Source organism: Lissotriton vulgaris, chromosome 7, assembly GCF_964263255.1.
Source record: "Lissotriton vulgaris chromosome 7, aLisVul1.2, whole genome shotgun sequence".
Classification (NCBI taxonomy): Eukaryota; Metazoa; Chordata; class Amphibia; order Caudata; family Salamandridae; genus Lissotriton; species Lissotriton vulgaris.
In genome coordinates, this window is record NC_141695.1 from 699,683,263 (window position 1) to 699,704,516 (window position 21,254).

A 21,254-nucleotide genomic window follows, 5' to 3' on the forward strand; every position below is an offset into this window, starting at 1 on the left:
TTGTTGCCATCCCAGACTAGAAGCCAGTTCCTGCCCATGCTCCCAAGTGTTCTGGACCAGGGGAAGGAGGCATTTAAGGAGCCTGCTATGTGTAGAGCAGTAACTCCACGAGCAGTGAAGAAATAAACATTTATCAAAAGACCCCATGTAGGGGGCGTGGCTAAGCACGCAATGGCGGAGGACGCAAAAGGGTAGAGCTCCGAGCTGAGCTCCCCTTCCCCGGGCCGATTCTCCGTCAGTTATCCCTGTAACCGGCTGAGATTGCAGGCGGACTACCACGGAAGCATTCCCGGCACTCTGGCCGATTTTTGAACCGGAGACCCGGCGTAACAGCACTGGCCTTTCCTGAGGGCCACTGGCGGGACTCGCTGCTGCCCGGGCGGCGTGGGAGAGTACGGGAAAACGAGACCAGGGGACTGTCTGGACGCTCTGACCCCTGCTCCCCCCTGCTCCTGGGAAAGAACGAGTGGCTTGCGCTGGAGTGGCACGAATAATTGGCCGGTGAGGCGCAGCGGTGATGCCGGAGGTGGCGTGTGAAAACAAAGCGGCCGCCCGACTACTGCTTCGTACGTCCGGAGGTGGCGCGACACCGGAGGCACAGCTCTTACTAAGCCAGCGGGTCCAGGGGACCAGGTGAGAGGACTCCGCACCCTGGACATTGCCTGAAGTGGGCCCCCACCCTCCCCACGTGGGTGTGGTGATACATGGGGGGGAGAGACGCAAACGGAGGCCTGGGTTGAGCGCCATATTTCACACGTCAGCGGCGCTGGGACCTGGACGGCACACCGCACCCGATCGGGGACTGGCTCTGCTGGAGGAGTCGCTGCGAGGATCTGCACGCTGCGGGCATCCTTACCCCACAACTCCTTGTGCCCGGCCCACCCCATCTACCTGAGGAAACTCCGCGGCTCTCACGACCATGAGACGATCTGCTGCCACGCGGTCGGCTGACCGCAGTAACCACGCCCGCCCGGCGCTGTTGTCAGGTGCCTGCCCCGGCACACTACTACACAGGCTTACCCCGTGGTCCGGCACGGAGGACGCACGAAACACAGGCTGAATAGCCGGGCCATAGACAGGAGGCACTGACGGAACTGAGAGCAGGACATGGACACATTCTCAAGTCAAACTGCACTACTCGGGCATGATGAGGGAGGAGAAGGCTGCTCACGACTAGGGGAGCCCCCACGCAGCGTGCTCCCACGGCCAGGGCGGCCTGGCGAAGACCCGAGGGAGGGATCCCGGCCTCCTCGCCACGAGCACTGCGGCGCGCTGCGTGTCCGGCATGCCCTGACGGCCCTGTGCATCCCGAGGACGGATAAGCGTTTGCTCCCCAGCGGTCACCTATCCCCAACATGGGCGTGCTTGCCCCGGGCGGCTGATTGACACCTGCCTCGCCGCTCTGCCACACCGGCAACCTCTGCAATCTAGGGCGCAGGACGGGTGGGATGCCGGCTGGCCCTCCACGCGGGCATCAACTCGGAAATAAGCAACATTGCCACCCTCATTGTACTCCGGATTGGGTCCTCTCCCTTCAACCAGCAAGGCGGACCAGATACCCAGGCGCGCCCTGCCATATGCCAACAGACGTCCAACTCCCCTAAGCCTCCAGGCAGAACTGAAATCACAGGGGCACTGCCCATGTCCGGAGGGGTCAGAACGTGCACCGGCACTGGAGGCGCCCCGCCGAAAGGGAAGACTGGCAAGACGCTGAACAAGATGGCTGCCGACCAGGTGACAACAAGACTAGATAGTGTGCTGGCTGCCATGGAGCGATTGGAGAAGTCGATCCAATCGACGAGGACATCCCTAGAGTCCAAAATAGACGGCGTCGCCATAGACCTCACACACCTGAGGGAAGACCACAAGAAACTGGCGGACAGGACCAAGACCCTGGAAGGCGCAGTTGCGGATCTTACACCCCGAGTCACGCAAACGGACAAGCAAGTACAGGACCTCCTGAACAGGGTAGAGTTCCTGGAAGACCGCGCAGAGGATGCGGAAGGGCGGGCGCGCCGTAACAACATTAGACTCGTGGTGATCCCGAAGAAATGGGAGGGCAACCACCCGGCCCAGCGGGTGGAGGACTGGCTGCGAGAAATACTGCTGGAGGATACACTCTCGCCCTACTTTGTGGTGGAATGGGTGCAAAGAGTGCCTACGAGACCGCTTCCCACGGGCTCCAACCCAAGGCCACTAATCCTCCGGATACTGAACTACCGGGACTGGGACACGGTCCTGCGAGAGGCCAGGCGGCTTGGGGAGGTACGGATAGACAATGCCACAGTTATGTTATTCCCAGACTATACCATCCAGGTCCAACGCCAAAGGCACTCGTTCCTGGAAGTGAAACGGAGGCTCCGCAAGGCAGGCCTCAAGTACACCCTCCTTTTCCCTGCAAAGCTGAGAGTGGTTGCGCAGGATAAGACATACTTCTTTAACACCCCTGAGGAGGTGGGCTCCTGGCTGGACAGTGGCACAGACACGGCGCCCCGGCAAACACAGGGATACGAACAGAGGCCGAGGACCCGTGGTCCGCGACGCCGACGCAGGAACAGAGACCAGCAGGCCCGCCATCCAGAGGAAACAGCACAACGCTCTCCGCCAGCAGACCAGGTTCTTCAGGAACAGCGAGATGCACTCAGGAAAGTCTCACAACTAAGTAGTTCGCCGGCATCGGAGGGTGCACCGGGAGCCAGCCCGCGGCTGTCCTCAGTGATGATGAAGCAGTTTATGGAATTCCAGACTCTCAGCTCTCGGTGGACTTGCCGGACATCACACCGCAGACAGCTGACCTGCTTCACTAACAACACGTGAGTCATCAATAAAGAGCCAGCTGCGGCGGGCGGCGGGCGACAGGAGCGGGCTGGACACTGGGGCCCGGCTGGTGCCCGGTGCTGCCGGAGGCCCCCCCCCCCCTCTTGTCCAGGGGCTGGATGGTGGAACGCTGACGCAGTGAGTATTGCCCCTGTCGAGTAGACGCAAGCGGGATCCGGTGGTGGCTGGGGCGTCTTGGGGGCCCTCCTCCTTCTCGTTCCCCCCCCCCCCCCCCCCCCCTGTCCGCAGGCCCTGGCGAATGGGGAAACGATGGAGCTGTAATTGGGTTTAATTTGAAGCAATGACTGGGGCTGCCTGATACATGACCCGTATGGCCCGGGGAAGGTCACTGATCTCCTTCTTTGACTATTTAACTGAACTGCCGAGACTGTGATTAGCACACGTTACCCCCTAGACTTGAAAGGTTGTCCCTCTTTAACAAGAGTATGGACGGTGGCCCGTTTCGCTACTGCCCCTTTGGTATTTCGGTGGGATACACCCACAGTTGGTTTTTGTTGTTAATTGTTTGCCCCCCCTTTAATGTTTCCCGGAACTTTGAGTGCACTGGGGAGGGCGGTCGTGGGAGAGCGGAGTGGAGGGACACAATGGACCTGGGTAAGGCTGCTGTTTATGGTCATAGGGGGGGGATGCTTACGCTGGTAAAATGTCTACAGTAAGAATATGTACATGGAACATTAGAGGCATGCACACACCGGCGCGCCGCTATCAAATATACTCCTACCTGAAAAGGCACCAGATACACATTGCACTTCTACATTTAAACAGGGCAGAGGTGGTCGCATTGCGACGCAGATGGAGAGGGCAACTGTATACCACCGAGTACTTCTCATTTGCCCGAGGGGCGTACTATGGGTGAAGCCAGGTACCCCCTTCACAGTGAGAGCTACCCATGCGGACCCAGAGGGAAGGTATGTGATAGTGAATGGCCGTATTGATGGGCAGCCTGTGGTATTTGCATCCATTTACTCCCCAAACACAGACCAGGGGAACTTCCTAGCACGCATCTCAGAGAAATTGGCGCCCTGGCACGGAATCCCCTGGGTCCTAGGGGGGGACTATAACACGGTATTAGATGCTGCACTAGACCGCTCGACCCCACCCAGGCCTGATGCACAATCTCTTGGAGCCATGAAGGCTCTCACTCAGTGGGCGACACAGTGGGACCTAAAAGATGCATGGAGAGCCCATAATCCAAACACCAAAGTATACTCCTATTACTCGGGGGCGCACACGCTACATGTCCGCCTGGATAGATACATGGTGTCACCGGAGCTTCTGCCCCACATAACAGACTCTCAATATCTTGGCCGGACACACTCGGATCACAACCCACACACACTGCAAATAGCCTGGGAACGCCCCCACCCGCCCATCCCCCACATGGCGCTTACAACCGGCTCTGCTGCTGGATGCCCCCTTTCGAGACTCCTTACAGGCCTGCGTAGTGCAATACTTCACAGAAAACTCAGGCACAGCGTCCTCCCCCGCAGATCGAGTGGGACGCCTTCAAGGTTGTGTTAAGGGGACACTGCCTGGGCACACAGGGGAGCATGGGAAAAAACTAGAGGCTGACCTGCAACGGGTGGAAGCGGACTTGCTCCGTCTGGAGCAGGAAGCAGTGATGGGCACGGGCGTCCTATTAGGCGAGGCCCGTGAGGAACATGCAACGCTGTTGGAACGACTGCGACACATCAACTATGCAGCGCATTCGGCGCGTGTGCATCAATACAGTGATAAACCCGGGAGACTGTTGGCCTGGCTAGTCAAACAAGAGAGCCGTACTGAGCCAGTGTCTGCCATCCGAACGATTGAAGGAGAGATAGTGTACACTCAGAGTAAAATACACCTGGCCTTTACACAACACTACCAGGCCTTGTATAGGTCGCAGTTGAGGGTCTCATCTGAAACTATAGAAGAATATCTTGCGAATATTCAGCTACCTTCCCTTAAGAACGCACAGCAGGGGGAGCTGGGGGCGCCATTCACACAAGAGGAAGTGCACGAGGCTATTTTCGCCCTATCCAATGGCAAATCACCCGGCCCGGATGGCATACCTACCGACTTTTTTAAAGCATGCTTAGACATACTGATTCCGGAGCTGCTCAAAATGTATAATGCCGCTATAGAGGACTTGGCACTCCCGGCTACACTTAATGAGGCTACCCTGGTTTCTCTCTAGAAACCCGGTAAGGAAGAAACATGCATGGGCTCCTACAGGCCCTTGGCCATGTTAAACACAGACTACAAAATTTTCACTTCTCTATTAGCCCGGAGACTAGCCACTGAGGTCCCAGCCTTGGTCCACCAAGACCAAAATGGTTTTGTACCTGCGAGAAGCACCTCACGCAATATCCGTCGCTTATTCCGAATTCAATACGCAGCCACTTCACAATGGCCGAGATCGGGTTGTCTGGTCCTGGACCTAGAAAAGCCTTCGACTCCGTGGAATGGCCCTTCCTCGGGGCGGTGCTGGACAGATTCGGCCTGGGCGATGCATATGCAGACATGGTCGGGCTACTTTACCAACAGCTCAGTGTAAGAGTGCGGACAGGCGGCTTGCTCTCTGAGGCGGTGCGGGTGCGCAGAGTGACCCGACAGGGCTGCCCCCTGTCTCCCCTTCTCTTCTCCATGGCCATAGAGCCACTAGCGGCGTTGAGGACGAGGGGAGCGGAATGGGGGATCCCGCTGGCTGACGGTGTACATATCGTCTCGCTCTATGCAGACAATCTGCTTCTGTATGTGTGGGACCCCACAGCTGTGCCGGGCTTATTGTCCGAAATTTTCCAGTCATTTGAAGAAATGTCGGGGCTCAAGGTGAATTGGGCGAAGTCCGGAGTATACTCGTTCAGCCCGGACACACAGGAGTGCGACGTGCGCCTCTGGGGAGCCAGACTCACGTGGTATCCCACTACATTTAAATACCTTGGGATGCACATTTACAGGGACCCGCAGAACATATTGGAGGGCAATCTGGTACGCGCTATATCCTCGCTGCGAGCCCAGATGACCTTCTGGAAGACACTGCCTCTGAATGTGCCCAGTAGGATAGCACTAGCCAAAATGATAGCATTGCCCAGGCTGCTCTATCACTTCGCCAATGTCCCACTGTATGTTCCTACTAAAATATTCCGTGAACTAGAATCAATGGTACGCAACCTAATCTGGAACACAGGGCGCCCCCGAGTGGCTCTGGCGAAACTCTACTCCCCAACTACAGAAGGGGGGCTGGCAGTCCCGAACCTAGAGCTGTATTATCTGGCAGCACAGCTACAATGGGTAACACACTGGCTGAGCGGCACACACTTAGATGACACAGCCACCGCTACTTATGTATGGACACACACGCAGGTGTGTACATTGTTCCACCCCTTAACTAAGGGACCCCGCCCACTGCCAATGCACATGGCTGTGGCCCGAAAATGCTTCCTCCGTAGCCTACGGCTAACCCGAGCAGTCCAACCCTACGCTCCCACGCTTCCCCTGCTGGGGACCCCCAGGAAGAGCGGAATAGTGACACTGCGAGCTCTAGAGAGCTGGACCACGGCTGGGGTGGAAACCATGGGTGACCTCTATGCGGACGGAGTTATGCTACCATTTGTGGAACTCACGGAGGGTGCGGGTCTGCCGGCGGGGCAGTTCCTGCTACATGCGTCTATACTGCGGACATATACGGAGTCCTGGGGCGATATCCAGGAAGAGCCGCCGATACATCACCTAATGCAATACCTGCATGTAATGGGCAACAGTTCCCATATTATCCACTGGCTGGCGCAGGCCCTACTCATGCACACGCAACCTTCCACACAACCAATACGGGACAAGTGGGCGGCCCTCAGAGGGAGGGAATGGACGGACAAAGAGTGGACCATGATCCTAGCCAGCCCCGTGAACGTCCCGCGTAACTCCCGCTTCCGGAAAATTCAGTATTACATACTACATCAGGCATATTTATCACCAGACAAAATAAACAGGTATTTCATGATTAACACCACCACCTGCTAGGCGCGGACATTTTGCACATGCTCTGGCATTGCCCTTCCCTAGCCTTATACTGGGGAGAGGTGCATTCACTCCTGACAAGCTGCGCTGGCTCAGGGTTGCCGCACACACGAGAGGCTTGCATCCTGGGATTATACAAAAGAAACAAACTCAATAAAATAAAAGCCAGGTTCTGGGACTTAGGCCTTATCACTGCCAAACGACTAATCACTAAACACTGGAAAAGGACAGAACCACCAATCCCTAAATACTGGTACGCTTCCTTCACCAACTGGGCTAGGGCGGAAAGCATGGCACTACACCGAGAGGAGATAGCGGGCTTACGAAAATTCCCAATCGCGCAGCTTTGGGATGACATCCTGAGCTCCCTCCAGACAGAGGGCACGGCCAGAGGGCTCACTTAGGGATAGCCACATAGGGGAACACACAGGTGGAGAAGATGTGGGAACACCGAAGACACGGACAACACGGCCCCTACACGACGCACAAATACCCGGAACACTGGAAATGCGGTGCTTGCAGATGGTAGGAGGATGCCCCCCCCCCCCTTGTCGCATTGAGTACTGAATGTAACATCCGCCCGACACGTGAGCCGCAGGTCCGGGCACCCGCCCACACGAAGTAACAATTGTCTATGATATGAAATAATAACCACCTAGTCCCCATTCAGCGCGCAGCCCCCTCATGTGCACTCTCCCACCCCACTCCCCCCGCATATATTCCCCCGTTTATTTGTTTTTGGTATCCGGTCTCTCACTTATAGCTTATTTCTCACACAAACGCCACACCTGGGAGCCACGCTCAGATGCCCGGACAGCTGTGAGACTTGAAGCACGATGCGTCTCCCCAACACAAGATCAGGCTATGCTGCTTATCCACCTAACACAGCACCCAATGCACCGATGGTCGGAGGGGCTTTGACGATCTGAGCCGGTGGCGTGCACAGAGACACAGATAGACCGAACACGAGTACTACATATTCCTACCACAATGACATGCATACAGGGTCTGTCAGTGAGCATAATGAGTCTCAGTACGGCGGACGCCGGATTGCTACTAGGTGACTCAGCCACCAAGTTGGGACACGCTGCTACGAACTGTTAAGTTTACAGAGTTACAATTTTTTTTACTTATAAAAAGATAAAACAAGACGTCACTCAACAGCAACATTGTTATATGAGCAAATGTGATACGGACGTTGTAATAATGACATTTCACATATTATAGTCGTCGGAGGAATATGCCTTCTTCTGTTTTCATTTCATTTACGACACATCGCAATGTTGCAGCCGGCCCCAAGGGTTGTAGGCTTAGCTATATGTACTGCTCTATGAATCACTAATAAACGTCTTACAAAAAAAAAAATCAAAAGACCCCATGTACATTAGGAGATCAGTCCCATCCGACTCAATCATTACATCCATGGCTATAAAGAAAGTAAATATACCCACAAACTCTGGCCCACCACCAGACAAAGAGAGCAAGAGGATGGACCTGATGGGTAGGAAGATGGAAAGGAGCGCGGCAATACAATGGCGCATCACCAATTCCAATGCACTCATCAACCGGCATGCATACCAGCACTGGGAAGAAGTGGGCGAATTCCTCAAGCACGTACCAGAGCAATACCAGAAAAGGGCAAGCAACCTGGTAGAAGAGGGGAAAAACATGGCAAATACATGTCTAAAATCGGCCCTAGACGCAGCGGAGACATCAAGCAAGCAGAAGATGCTGCGGATCACAGAAAGGAGGCCTGCCTGGCTAAGAATATCCGGTTTCAAGAATGACGTTCAAAACAAGATCCTCAACACACGCTTCAATGGGGAACAACTGTTCGGCGCACCAGTTGATGACAAATTGAACCAACTGAAAAAAGATAACAAAACAGCAAAGTCCATGGGGCACCCCACCAAACCAAACCTTCCAACAAGGGTATCAAGGAAGCAACCAGGGACAGTAAGTGGAAAATTTGCTGTACCAGCCCCGAGGACAATCCTTGCGAGGTCGATGAAGGGGTAACGGGCAGAGGGGGAGTCAGCCTCCCTCATCAAAGTGACTCTCCAGCAAAACCAACGCACACCTGGCCAGGACCTCAGGGGGTGCGGAAAGAGTTAAGGCAAGGACCAAGAACAAATCAAGACCTTCAACAGTTCCTCCAACACACACTCCAAACAGAAAGCCAAGGGTCAGAGTGCTCTCAGCAAAGGAGCATACACACTTGCTGCAGGAAGCAAGAGAACTACTAAAGAAAAGAGCCATAGAAATAGTACCACACAAACAACCGAACAAGGGGCTATACTCCACCTACTTCCTCATACCAAAGGTAGACGGAACCTTACGTCCAATTCTAGACCTATGATTCTTAAACCGATTCATAAAAACTCAAAGGTTCAAGATGACATCACTACAAGAGGTCATATCTCCACTACAAGAGGGAGATTACATGGCAACTATCGACTTAAAGGACTCCTATTTACACATCCCCATCAGCAGCAGACACAAACAACACCTCAGGTTTATGATCAACAAAACTCACTACCATTTCACAGTATTGGCATTCGGACTCAAATCCGCACCAAGGATCTTCACGAAATGTGTCAGCACACTAAAGGAGGCATGGGATACATGTATACCTATACCTCGACGACTGGCTGGTAAAAGCAAAGTCATACAAAAAGTGCAAAGGGCACATAGAAATAGTGATACAAACACTGGTCCAACTGGGGTTTTCGATCCATTGGGAGAAATCGTCAATAGAGTCAGAACAAGTGAAGGTATACTTGGGGGCAGAGATCAACCACATACAGAGCAAGGTGATTCAGAGTGCATGTCTTTACCGCAAGGGACAAGCTCTGACAGTGAGCAAACTGATGGGAATGATGGCCTCATGCATACATTTGGTGCCAAATATCCGCCTGCACATGAGAACATTCCAAGAATGAATCCAGCAGCAATAGTCACAAGCGACAGGCAGTTGGGAAGATCTAGTGGTTGTCACGCAGGCAGTACATCAAGAAATAGCATGGTTAAACAAAAAGAAGATAGCACAAGAGAGATCATTCACCCAACCAACTCCAACAGTAACCATTACAACAGACTCTTCCCAGAGGGGGTGGGGCGCACACACAAACAACCTCAAAGTAAGGGGTTGTGGGCACATCAGGATGCAATAAAGCACATCAACTACCTAGAACTCAAGACCGTGTTCCTAGCCTCAAAAGCCTTTCAGAAACAGTTGTACGGACACAGGGTACTGATACAAACAGACTATACAACTACCATGTTCTACATCAACAAGCAAGGAGGGACACAGTCAGCGACACTATCACTGCTCGCGCAGGAAATATGGAGATGGGCACTCCCCAGGCAAATAGACCTGTTAGTGATACACCTACCTGAGAATGACCATGTAGAAGCAGACGGGCTCAGCTATAGATAAGCTGGTCAGGGACATTTGCCTATGCTTTTCCACCAATACCCCTGCTACACAGGGTACTGAACAAATGCAGATTCAGCAACATGACGCGAATTCTGATAGCACATCAGTGGGCCAGACAAACCTGGTTCTCACAAATCATGGAGCTGGCACAAACGCACGCACACAGGTTCCCTGCAAGAAAGGACCTGCGAACGGTGCAAAACGGAAGAGTGCTACACCCTGAGGCAGAAAGCCTCAGCCTAGCACCATGGCTCCTGAAGACCTAGAAATTCCACACCTCAAGCTGCCGGCAAGCACAATGGCGGTAATTAGAGAGGCATGGAGACCTACCACAAGGAAGTGCTACGTAGCAAAGTAAGAGATTCTCAGAATGGTGCATTAGGGAGAAACCGCAAACAAGGATTACGAGGAAATCAACAGTACTAAGATACTTAACACTACTACAGAATAAGCTAAGCTACACATCCCTAAGGGTTCACTTAGCGGCAATTGTGGCTTACACAAGAGGAGAAACAGGGAAAAGTTTCTTCACTTCACAGGTGGTTAAAAGATTCCTAGCAGGAGCAAAAAGGATTGCACCTCCAAGGAGAATGCCAGCACCAGCATGGAACCTCAATGTAGTCCGAACACAATTGATGAAGGCACCATTTGAGCATATTCACAAGACTACAGTGCATATGCTCACGCTAAAGACAGCCTTCTTAGTAGCTATCACATCACTGCAAAGAGTGAGTGAATTACAAGCGCAAACACTCCAAGAACCCTACCTGAAAATACACAGTGATAGGATTGTCATGAGAACAGACCCCATTTCATGGCAAAGGTGGTGTCGAAGTTCCACATCAATCAGACAATTTAAATGCCAAGTTTTTCCCAAAAACCATCTACAAGCACAGCGAGGGCCTTGCACACACTGGACGCCAGGAGGGCAGTGATACACTATTTAAAAAGGACAAAAGAGTGCAGGAAAACAAAGCAATTCTTTGCATCCTACGCCATCCAGCAGTTTTTTGGGACGACCAGTTGCCAAAAATACAATTTCTCGATAGATTGCACAAACCATACTACTCTGCCATATACAGACAGCTCAACCATTACAATGAGCAGCTCATGCTCACTCAACAATTAAGAAAGGAGCTACAATCGCGTTTCTAGCCAACGCATCAATTCAAGACATTTGCCTAGTGGGTACATGTTCTTCAGTGCACACGTTCACTAAGCACTACTGTGTGGATATCCAATTGAACAAGGAAGCGCAAGTGGGACAGAAGGTCTTGCAACACATTTTCAGTAACCAGTGCTCATCTTCCACCCAACCACCACAATAAGGACAAACCGCTACAATTCTATGCACAGCATAGTGAATCCAGAAAGATTCACACTGCAAAACATCTAGTTTCTTACCTGTCGGTGTAGTTTTGCAGCTTGAAGACTTTCTGGATTCACTAGCGAACCCACCCATCTCCGCCAGAAAGAGGAGACAGGAGGAAAAAAGAGATTAAAAGATGAAGAAAAACTTTACAAGGTTAAAAGAAACCAGATTAACAAAAGACCAGAAAAAAGAATCTGAAGATGGCGACCAAAGGGGACAGCTTCCGGAGGAAGCGCGTCCACGTCAAGAAGGACTGCAAATGGTGGTATGTCGACGCTCACCTGGGCCAAGGGAAAAAAAAAGAGAGAAGAAATACTACAATTCCGGACCCAACTACTAGATGGCGGAATAATGCACAGCATAGTGAATTGTCTTCAAGCTGCAAAACTACACCAACTGGTAAGAAACTATACGATATGCTGATTTTTGGATTTTAAGGAGAGGGTCACTCTGAAGTAAGTAAGGACGAGAATCAAGCAGAAATAAGTCAAGGGCAGTTTTTCATGCAAGGTTTTAGGAGTATAGTGTGAGAGAGGCTTTCTGAGATGGCAAGCAATTGGAGGATGCAAGATGTGCCGTGTTGCCAGGAATTGAAGAGCTATACTATTACTACATATGGGGTGTGAAAGAGAGTGAATAGTTTTTGTGCATGAAAATTGTGCTGGTGAGTTCGTGTAAGAAACATCAAAAGGGCTGCACCTCGCAGAATGTGTCCATCTTCTGTGCAGCATGCTGGTACCATTGCGTTTTGCACCAGCTAAATGTAGGCTAAGTGAAAAAAAGTGTTAAAGGCAACTCTTAATCAACCATCCCTACATTCTTTATGTAGTGCCGTAACACAGACTAAAACAACGGTGTAGTGTCAAATGAGAAGCTAAAAAAAAAATACAAATGTGTGAGAAGCAAATAATAACTTGGCATACTATTTCCTTAAGTGGCAGCTGTATACCGTGCCTGCTGAAACATGCCTCCAATACATGTAACTTCACTGAAGCTCGTTGCTTGCTAAAAAAAAAAAAAGTCCTTTGCACTAATATCACAGTGGTTAAAAAACATGAACCCACAAAGATGTTAGCGCAAAAGCACTGAAATAGGAAACTCACAAGAATAGGCACTTGTAGCTAAAATCTCACAATTTCTAAGGTGGCCCTAAAGTTAACAGCACATAAGAAGAATGTGATAAGCCTGTTAATATACCATCCTTATAAAAACAAACAGGGTTGCCAGTACTGATATAAGTGGTTTAAAGTAAGTAAATAAACATCCAAAACTAGAAGAGGAATTCAAGAGTGGAAATTGCTAGTTAATGGCTTTTTATTTTCACAGATTTTTAAAGAAATACGTTTTTCAAAAGTTTTTTTCAGTTTATAATACACAAAAAAGCTTCTCTTAAAAAAGACACCTAAGACATTGGAATATAACTATACATTAATCATTCATTCAAAGTTACACGCATGTCACAGCCAACCATATCGCACTCACAGTCCAAAAGACAACACAAAGCATATAATACAATATATATACACAAAGCAATACAGAAAAATGAGAGAAAATAGCCAAGGTCTGCCAATATTTTACAGTAATAATGGGATAACCAATTTTTGTTCCTTGTACATTCCTCTATATCAGACAAAGTGGTCAAAGCTCATTGGAATTATTACTCCTAGGTAATGTACAACACGGAGCTGCAGGGTTGATTCGTTAGATACCAGGCGGCTCTCGCAGACCAGTATGTGGCAAGGCCTACGCGTTTCGAATCCCACCAATTTGTTGGGGATTCTCATCAGGGCCTAATGGAATATCTGAAAAAAATAATAAAACAATGAAAGAAAGAAATTGTAAGTGACACGAATTGGACAACTATTTCATTCAAATCAGGAGAAGACAACAGGGAGGATTGCCAGACGACTCAAGCGTGCCCTCAACGGCTTACCTAATTTTTCTGAAGATTCTGGACATGTGAAAGGGACCACAGTTTTTTAAGATGTAGATTTGAGCCTGAAAATGAACGACATAAAGGTAGGCTTGACTGTTCCGTTCGGTGTTTGGTGCACTAGGGCAAAGATTACTTCGTGACAACTAGTTAGATGCCTAGTTTTACTCACCTTCTACACTAAAGTGGAAAGTATCTCTTCGGGTGTGCCCTTAGAGTGGTGCTTGAACGCAGCGAAGAAAAGGATGGATACCTGTTTGAAAAACAATAAACTCCATTTAGAATTGAACGTAGGAGTTGCTTAGAATAAATGCGAAAAAAGTTCCTGTAAGAATTCTCACCCCTAATGTAACTAATTTTCGTTTCGGGGCTGGACGGGGATAAAACTAGTTCCGCAGCCCTTTCTATGATAAAAAGAAAAAAGAAGAAGAAAGGAAACACAGGGTGAGTCCATAAACCTAATAAGATTAATTGTCTAAGCGAAGGGAAACTTACCGGTCTTCCGAACCTAAAGACCTTCAAGGACTGAGGATGGACACGGACCGCTGGACGTTGGGCGAATTACTACTGCAATAAATGGTATAGAAAAAATGTTTGCATAGTAGAAAATTACACTTGGTGGTGGTTCAACAAGGATTAATGTCACTAAAACATTGAGCGTATTACCGGAGTCAGAGTCGTGGTGTCCGAACGTGAGGAGGGCCCAATACTTGTAACGTTTGAAGAGTTTATTTAGCGGGCTCACTAAAGGAAACCAATACAAAAAAGGTCTGTAAATTGCGGGATAGTTATAGAAATTGGGATTGACATAATTTCTTTAATATGACAGGAGCTTACCGCAAGGAATGCGAAATTCAAAATATGGCCCAAACTCGTTTGAGATAGAGGGAACAATCAGCGCCTGTGTAGTAGCAGTTTACAAATGCACTACAATAAAAACGGGGCATATATTATTTACAGAGTGGGTACAAGCTTACAACGTTGCCGAATGAGGAGGGTAGGGTACACTTACTTCTCAATCATGCATCCGTTGGACCGATGGCGTTCTTGTCGGCGCTATACCTTCGCGCATGCGTCCTACAAACACGGACGAGAAAGTGTTCCTTTTTAAGGGCGTGAGTTGCGGCGGAAAAGCAGTTTGCAGCAGGTGTGAGAACGCAGCCTACTTAAAGCTATAGCCTGTTTAGATAAAGCGGCTAAGAATAATATTTTAAAGAAACATATTTGAAAAAGGGGGCACTTACGGGAAAAGCCGTTTACGGTCAGCATGGGGGCTCAGCCTACTCAAAGCTGTAGCCTGTTTAGATACAAAGGCTAAGAACAATTTTTATTAAACATAATCAAAAACAGGGCATTTACAGGAATAAAAAGCGCTCAATCCAGAGTCCGACAAAAGAGTGAGCTGATCCTATATTTATCGCAGGGGGCTAGTGCCGAAAGATTGGATGGAAGGATTGGCATGTATCTACACTTCTCAACACACGATAGACTATAAAGACCTGGACGGGTCCTCAGTTTATATCAATGGGTGTATGTCAAAAGATTCAGAAGGCTGTATACAAACGCCCATAGGGTTATAGGCATCAATAACGTGTGTAAGTCGAAGTGGGAACAGTTGTGGTCAAGTGATACAAAGCCTATTATAGTTTAAAGATTTCGCTCAGTTCGTTCAGGCCTGATGTAGCCGTATCTAATTTTACTATGAGGAATGCCTCTCTTTTAGACAATTTAAGGTTCCAGTCACCTCCTCGGGGATCTTTTTTAACCCTATATATGACAGTCCACCTCAGGTCACTGATTTGATGTTGCATTCTTGTCCAATGGTGGACCAATGGGGCATTTTCCACTTTTCTTTTTAGTCTTGATTTGTGTTGGGAAATGCGTTGGCGGACCTCTTGGTTTGTTTTTCCTATATAGAGGCGTTCGCAGGGGCATTTTATTCCGTATACTACAAACTTTGATTTGCAGTTACTAAAGGCATCGTGCTTCCATGAAATTCCATTATGCTGGAATAATGACCCTTCCAGTGTAGATTCACAACATAGACCGGTGCCACATTTGTGGTGTCCTGTCACTGGGGACATGCCCATCATTTGGCGTAGCGTAGGTTTTATCGGGGCTGGCATGGCTGCTCGTACTATATGATTAGCTACACTGCTTTCCTTCTTGAAAGCAAAAAGAGGAAGTTCTTTTCAACTAGCATCCAAGTTCTTTACCAGGTGCCAGTTTTGTCCGATGACTCGTTTGAGCTGGTTGGCATTTGGGCAAAAAGTGGTGACACAAACTTGTCGTTTCAAATCGGACTTCTTTTTTCGTTCCAAGAGTGTCTCTCTAGGGGTCCACTGGGCTCTTCTTATGCAGTTTTTTACTAATTTTTTTAGGGTACCCCCTATCACATAGTTTAGACATCAAGTTCTCTGCATGGTGGTGGCACAGGGTACAAAAAAACAAGGTTAACCGTGTCAATGAAAATGCATTCAACATAGAGTGAAAAGAGGGTGCGAAAGATAAGAGATGTAAGATGTGCAAATGGATATGTGGAGAGAAAAGTCATACATGTTTAACAGTGTGAATATTTCAACAGGCTCCAGTAATGATTAATTCAGAGGCTCCCAATTTTAGTATTGAAACATTTTCAGTATAAATTGAGAACAAAATTTGTGTGAAAAATGATAGGTGTACTGAAGCCCCTCAGAGGAGATGCATCATGTCTCGAGAGACCGTGCATGCACTGACTACGCTTGACCTAAAAACTTTATAGTTAATGCTCCGTATCTAGGGCAGACAACTTAAACAGTGTACACATCATTTAAACATTATGATCACTAGCTTGTTGTGTGCCAAGCCTAGGATGGTCCTTTTAAACATAGTCTGGAGTTTCCAAACCTTCGTACAGGGTCTGCATGCTGCACAAGGTCAGTTGGCGCCGGAAAAAGATCTTCTCTCACTATTCTATAATAAACAATTTTTCACTCGCTCACTAAACAGTTATTTTGCACTGGCTGAGAGCGTTTAACCAATGTCAGATTTAAACCTTGTTTTGTCACCCAACCCTATCCAAGTGCCTGTTGTGCCTGTTTGTTTGTGGCCATTGTATGTGCATTGTACATACAAGCGTAGCAGAGTGATGAAGGCCTTTGAGTTCCATTTCTTTGAAAGCCCCTTGCTAGTTTCTGTGCACAAGACTGGGGAGATGATTGTTTTCTCAGACAGTGAAAATATCATAGGGAGGAGACCTAGACAGTGAAGCGAGGACAAAGGAGACCGGGCTCCAATAGGAAATCAATTTGGTCCTTATCCAATGTGGGTCTCCTGACTAGTCCTCCTATAGCACTGCCTTTTCAAGGGGGCTGCAGTATTTGTTCAGAGTGAGAAGGTAAAACCACCTTTTTCTCTTTCCCGATCACTGCGCCTGGTTATCAACAACTGCAAAGACAAATAGTCCACATCTCATTGTGCCCCAGGCTGGAGATTACCCTGCTGTGAGGAGCATCACCCCACGCAAAGACTGTGTCTACAGACTAGAGAGGCAATTGAAAAGGGATCCCACCCCACACCAATTCTCCTGGCCAGGCTATTGACTCCTGTATGTTGTGAGAAAATCAACCATGGGGCACTACATGAGTGTTTACACCCAGTAACTCTGATGAATCTGGCAAATAAACATTCTCCAAAAATGTTCATACAAATACATTTTTTAAAAAGTTTTTTTATTTGTGTTTAAATTATGTATTTATTCTGTTTTGTGTAGGCCTTAAAGAGTGCTGTGCTCTACGTTATTTTGGCACCCTATGATAATGAACAGTCTGATTTGGTACATAGAATAAACGGTGACAAAAAGTTGGATGATATTCCGAAGTACAAGTAAGTATACAATGGATTTCATTCATTATATAAATTTTCCAAACAATCGCAAGTGTGCTGTGTCACTGTTTGGTGCTTCTGGTTTGACCTGTTTACACTGAAATAAAACAACTGTGTGTGGGGGGGTTGGGGGGGGGGGTTGGGAGTACAATATACGTTGTGGTGCACTTTGTTAAACTTCCAGGTCTCTTCTTTCCATTTGAAATAACTTATTTTTAATTGGGGAGATGGTTGTGGTGTATTAAGTGGAAGGGTTGGAGGGGATTTCTAGCTAAAGGTATTCCTACCTTTCATTTCAACCAATCTATTGAGGTTCGAGGCATGTGGGCTGCTGAATTCATATCTGTGCATAGATCGCCGCCTAGTGTTGGGTCTGGATGATCGCACATTGTTGTCCTGGAAGAGTCTTCGAAGTATCACAAGATAGGTGGTTCCTCCCCTGGACTACAGTGCGCATGGGCATCGACTCCATCCCCAGATTGTTTTTTTCCGCCATTGGGTTCGGATGCATATTGGTTCACTCAAGTTCGGAATCGATAAAAAAACTTTCTCTTTGGCCAAAAGGCCTTTAGTTTATCGTTGGTATTGTCTTGCGATCGGTGCCCAGTTCTGTTCCAGCTCAGTTCCCGAGCCGGACATCTAGAGGAGCCGCGTGGCTTTTCAGCACTGAAGGCCCGGTCGACGCCAGAGGCCTTATTGACGAACCATCATGGAATGGAGCCCGTTCAAAAGATGCCCCATGTGCAACTCGAAATATCCTCACATTGACGTCCACCCGGTGTGCAACAAGTGCCTGTCGCCGGATCACGATGAAGCCGGCTGTATGGCTTGTTCCCGTTTCCGATCCAAGAAGACGATTCGACTTCGACGCGCAGCGCGCAAGGAAGCCCAGCAGACGGCACCTGACCCTGTGAACATCTTCGATGCCGAGGACGATGAGGGAGCAGAGCCGGAGGTTCGAGAGAACCTGTCTGATCCCGCATCGGAGATCGACTCCAGCTATGACGCTGATATTGAGATGGTCGATACTGAAGACGTTGTCGAAAAGGTAGGAGACGACGATGGGGCCTTTGGGGCCATGGTAGATAGCTTAAGCGAGGAGCTAGGCCCACAACCGGATACTGGGGCTAAGACACTTCATAAGGCTCAGGTCGAGGGATCGCCACATGGCCTTACCCAAGATCTTCCACTGGGTTCTACAGCCCCGCCTTCGGGCCCGGCTTCGGACACTTCTAAAGAGCCGCCAGTTGCCAAATCGAAACCGAAAGAGAAAGCTTCGGTGTCTACGCAACCCAAAGCACTAGAGGCGAAATCGAAACCGAAGGTGCGCATTGCTTTGGTCGGCTCGAAGTCCTCTGAACTATCGGCACCGACTAAGCATAAAGGTGTTATCGACCCAGCGCGGTCGCTAAAGGGAGTCGAGCCGAAGACTGGCACACCGAAAGCACTGGTCAAGGACGTCGACATGAAAAAATCGGCGCCGAAGACAGTCAACACCGACAAAGGACTCGGAGCTCAGAAGGTTCTCGATCCTACGCGTCGACCAGACAAGGCTAAAAGTGGTACAACCCTTGAGTCCACGCCTGCCGTCCGCCTCCTTCTCGAGGCAGGTGGCGGACTCGCTGAAGCAAATTAAGGAGAAGGCTTCGGCTGTCGGACCGAAGGATACCCCACCTCCAAAGCCTGCCAGTAAACCTCAAAAGACGTTGTCGCCCATCCAGTTCACGCTGCCGCCGAAAGTGGTACCGAAGGCCTTCGCCCCTAAGATGGCCGTCGAAGCGGCCAAGAAGGTGTCCATGGGGCCAAAGCCCACAACTGTGGTACCGGCCACAAAGCATCGACAATCCTTTCTTGAAGAGCAACAGGAACAATTCATCGATGCTGACACAGGCAGACTTTCTATTTATAAATGAAAGATCGCCCCGGAACAGCCTATGGAGTCATATAAAATCCCATTGAAAAAGAAGGATTCTACTACAACACCCGTTCTTGTAGAACCTATTTCTCCACGTGACCAAGATGTCTCGCTCACTTACTCTGATGTGGAGACAGGGGAAGGTGACAATGAGGAGTACAGCTATCCTGTAGACACTGATCCAGACGATCATAATGAACCCTGGGTGGACGCTGCTGACCCAGGGGATCCACACTCTGCCCCAGACACTCATGTGTATGCTGTAAAAACATCGCCTCCTGAAGACTCAGCGGCGTTTAATGCACTTATTGAAAGGGCAGCCAAAAATCATGATGTCCAGCTCCATGCTGACCCTATTGAAGTGGATTTTCTGTTTGACACCTTTTCCACATCAGAGAGGACTGTCAAGACCCTGCCTATGCTGAAGGGTGTCTTGAAACATGCTGGAGAGATATTTAAGGAGCCTACAAGGGCCAGGGTGATAAACCCCAGAATTGAAAAGAAGTACAAACCGGCGCCTGGGGACCCTACCTACATCAAGGGACAGTTGCCGTTGGACTCTCTGGTTGTTTCTAATGCCCGGAAGGGGGCTAACTCACAAACAACGGGTTATGCTCCTCCCCCTGATAAAGAATCTAAAGTGATAGAAGCATCAGGGAAAAGGGTGGCAGCTCAAGCGGCCAATATCTGGCGCATTTCAAACACTCAGGCACTCTTAGCCAGATATGACAGGGCCCATTATGGTACACTTGAGACCCTGTTACAACACTTGCCAGATGAGTATAAGGAGGCAGCAGAGATGCTCATACAGGAAGGGAAGCTCATATCAAATGTGCACTGGACGCAGCGGACACTGCGGCCACGGCCGTTAACACAAGTGTCATGTTGAGGCGACATGCCTGGCTCAGAGTCTCCAGGTTCAAGCCAGAGGTACAGACCACCATACTGAATCAGCCGGTAAACCCTGATCATTTATTCGGCCCAGAGGTGGACACCACCTTGGAAAAAATCAAGAAGGACACTGAGACTGCAAAGTCTATGGGGGCTCTCCAGTCGCAGCAGTTCAGGGGTGGTTCTTTTCGTCGCTCAAGCAATAGAGGTGTTATCAGAGGCCAGCTGTCCAGCAAACACAGTACAATGAAAGTGGCACGCAAACCACATACACCAAACAAAGTAGAGCTGGCTATCGCGGAAACAGTGCCAAGGGCAGAGGTCGTGGAAACAACAGCTCCAGGTCCTCCGCCACTAACAGTGACGCCTTGTCCCTGCCCCCCGACCATACAACACCGGTCGGGGGGAGACTCCAACAGTTCCTGTCGGTCTGGAAGTCCATCCCCACAGACAGGTGGGTCACAAAGCTTATCCAGTACGGTTATTGTCTGGAGTTAACATCCACTCCACCCAACATACCCCCAAGACACCGTCCTATGTCCACAGAGCATTTGCACTTATTGCAGCAGGAGGTACTCGTCATGCTACAAAAAGGAGCAATCGAGCTCTTGCCTGTGGAAGAAAGAGGCACAGGAGTGTACTCACTGTACTTCTTGATCCCAAAAAAGGACGGGTCCCTCAGACCCATATTGCACCTCAGACCCCTAAACCAGTACATTCTTTCAAAACACTTTCACATGCTAACATTGCAGCAGGTTCTACCCTTGCTCAGTCAGGGAGATTTCCTCGCAACATTAGATCTGAAGGATGCATACTTTCATATTCCGCTACACCCGTCACACAGAAAATACCTCCGATTCACCATTCAGAATCAGCATTACCAATTCAAGGTCCTCCCTTTCGGAGTGACGACGGCACCCAGGGTGTTTACAAAGTGCCTGGCGACAGTGGCTGCACACCTACGGAGACAGAACATTCACGTCTATCCTTATCTGGACGACTG

The 21,254-nt window shown here is 49.4% G+C and overlaps 1 protein-coding gene across 2 annotated transcripts in view; it reads left to right on the top strand.

Annotated features, from left to right (window-relative positions):
- The window catches only part of PSMD12 (proteasome 26S subunit, non-ATPase 12), a 274,307-nt gene that overhangs the window by 223,403 nt on the left and 29,650 nt on the right, over positions 1-21,254 (top strand). For both annotated transcript variants that reach the window (XM_086930933.1, XM_086930934.1), the window contains exon 8: positions 17,333-17,445. In XM_086930933.1, the coding sequence (XP_086787059.1) occupies positions 17,333-17,445 (113 nt within the window). The remainder of the gene's footprint in view (positions 1-17,332; positions 17,446-21,254) is intronic.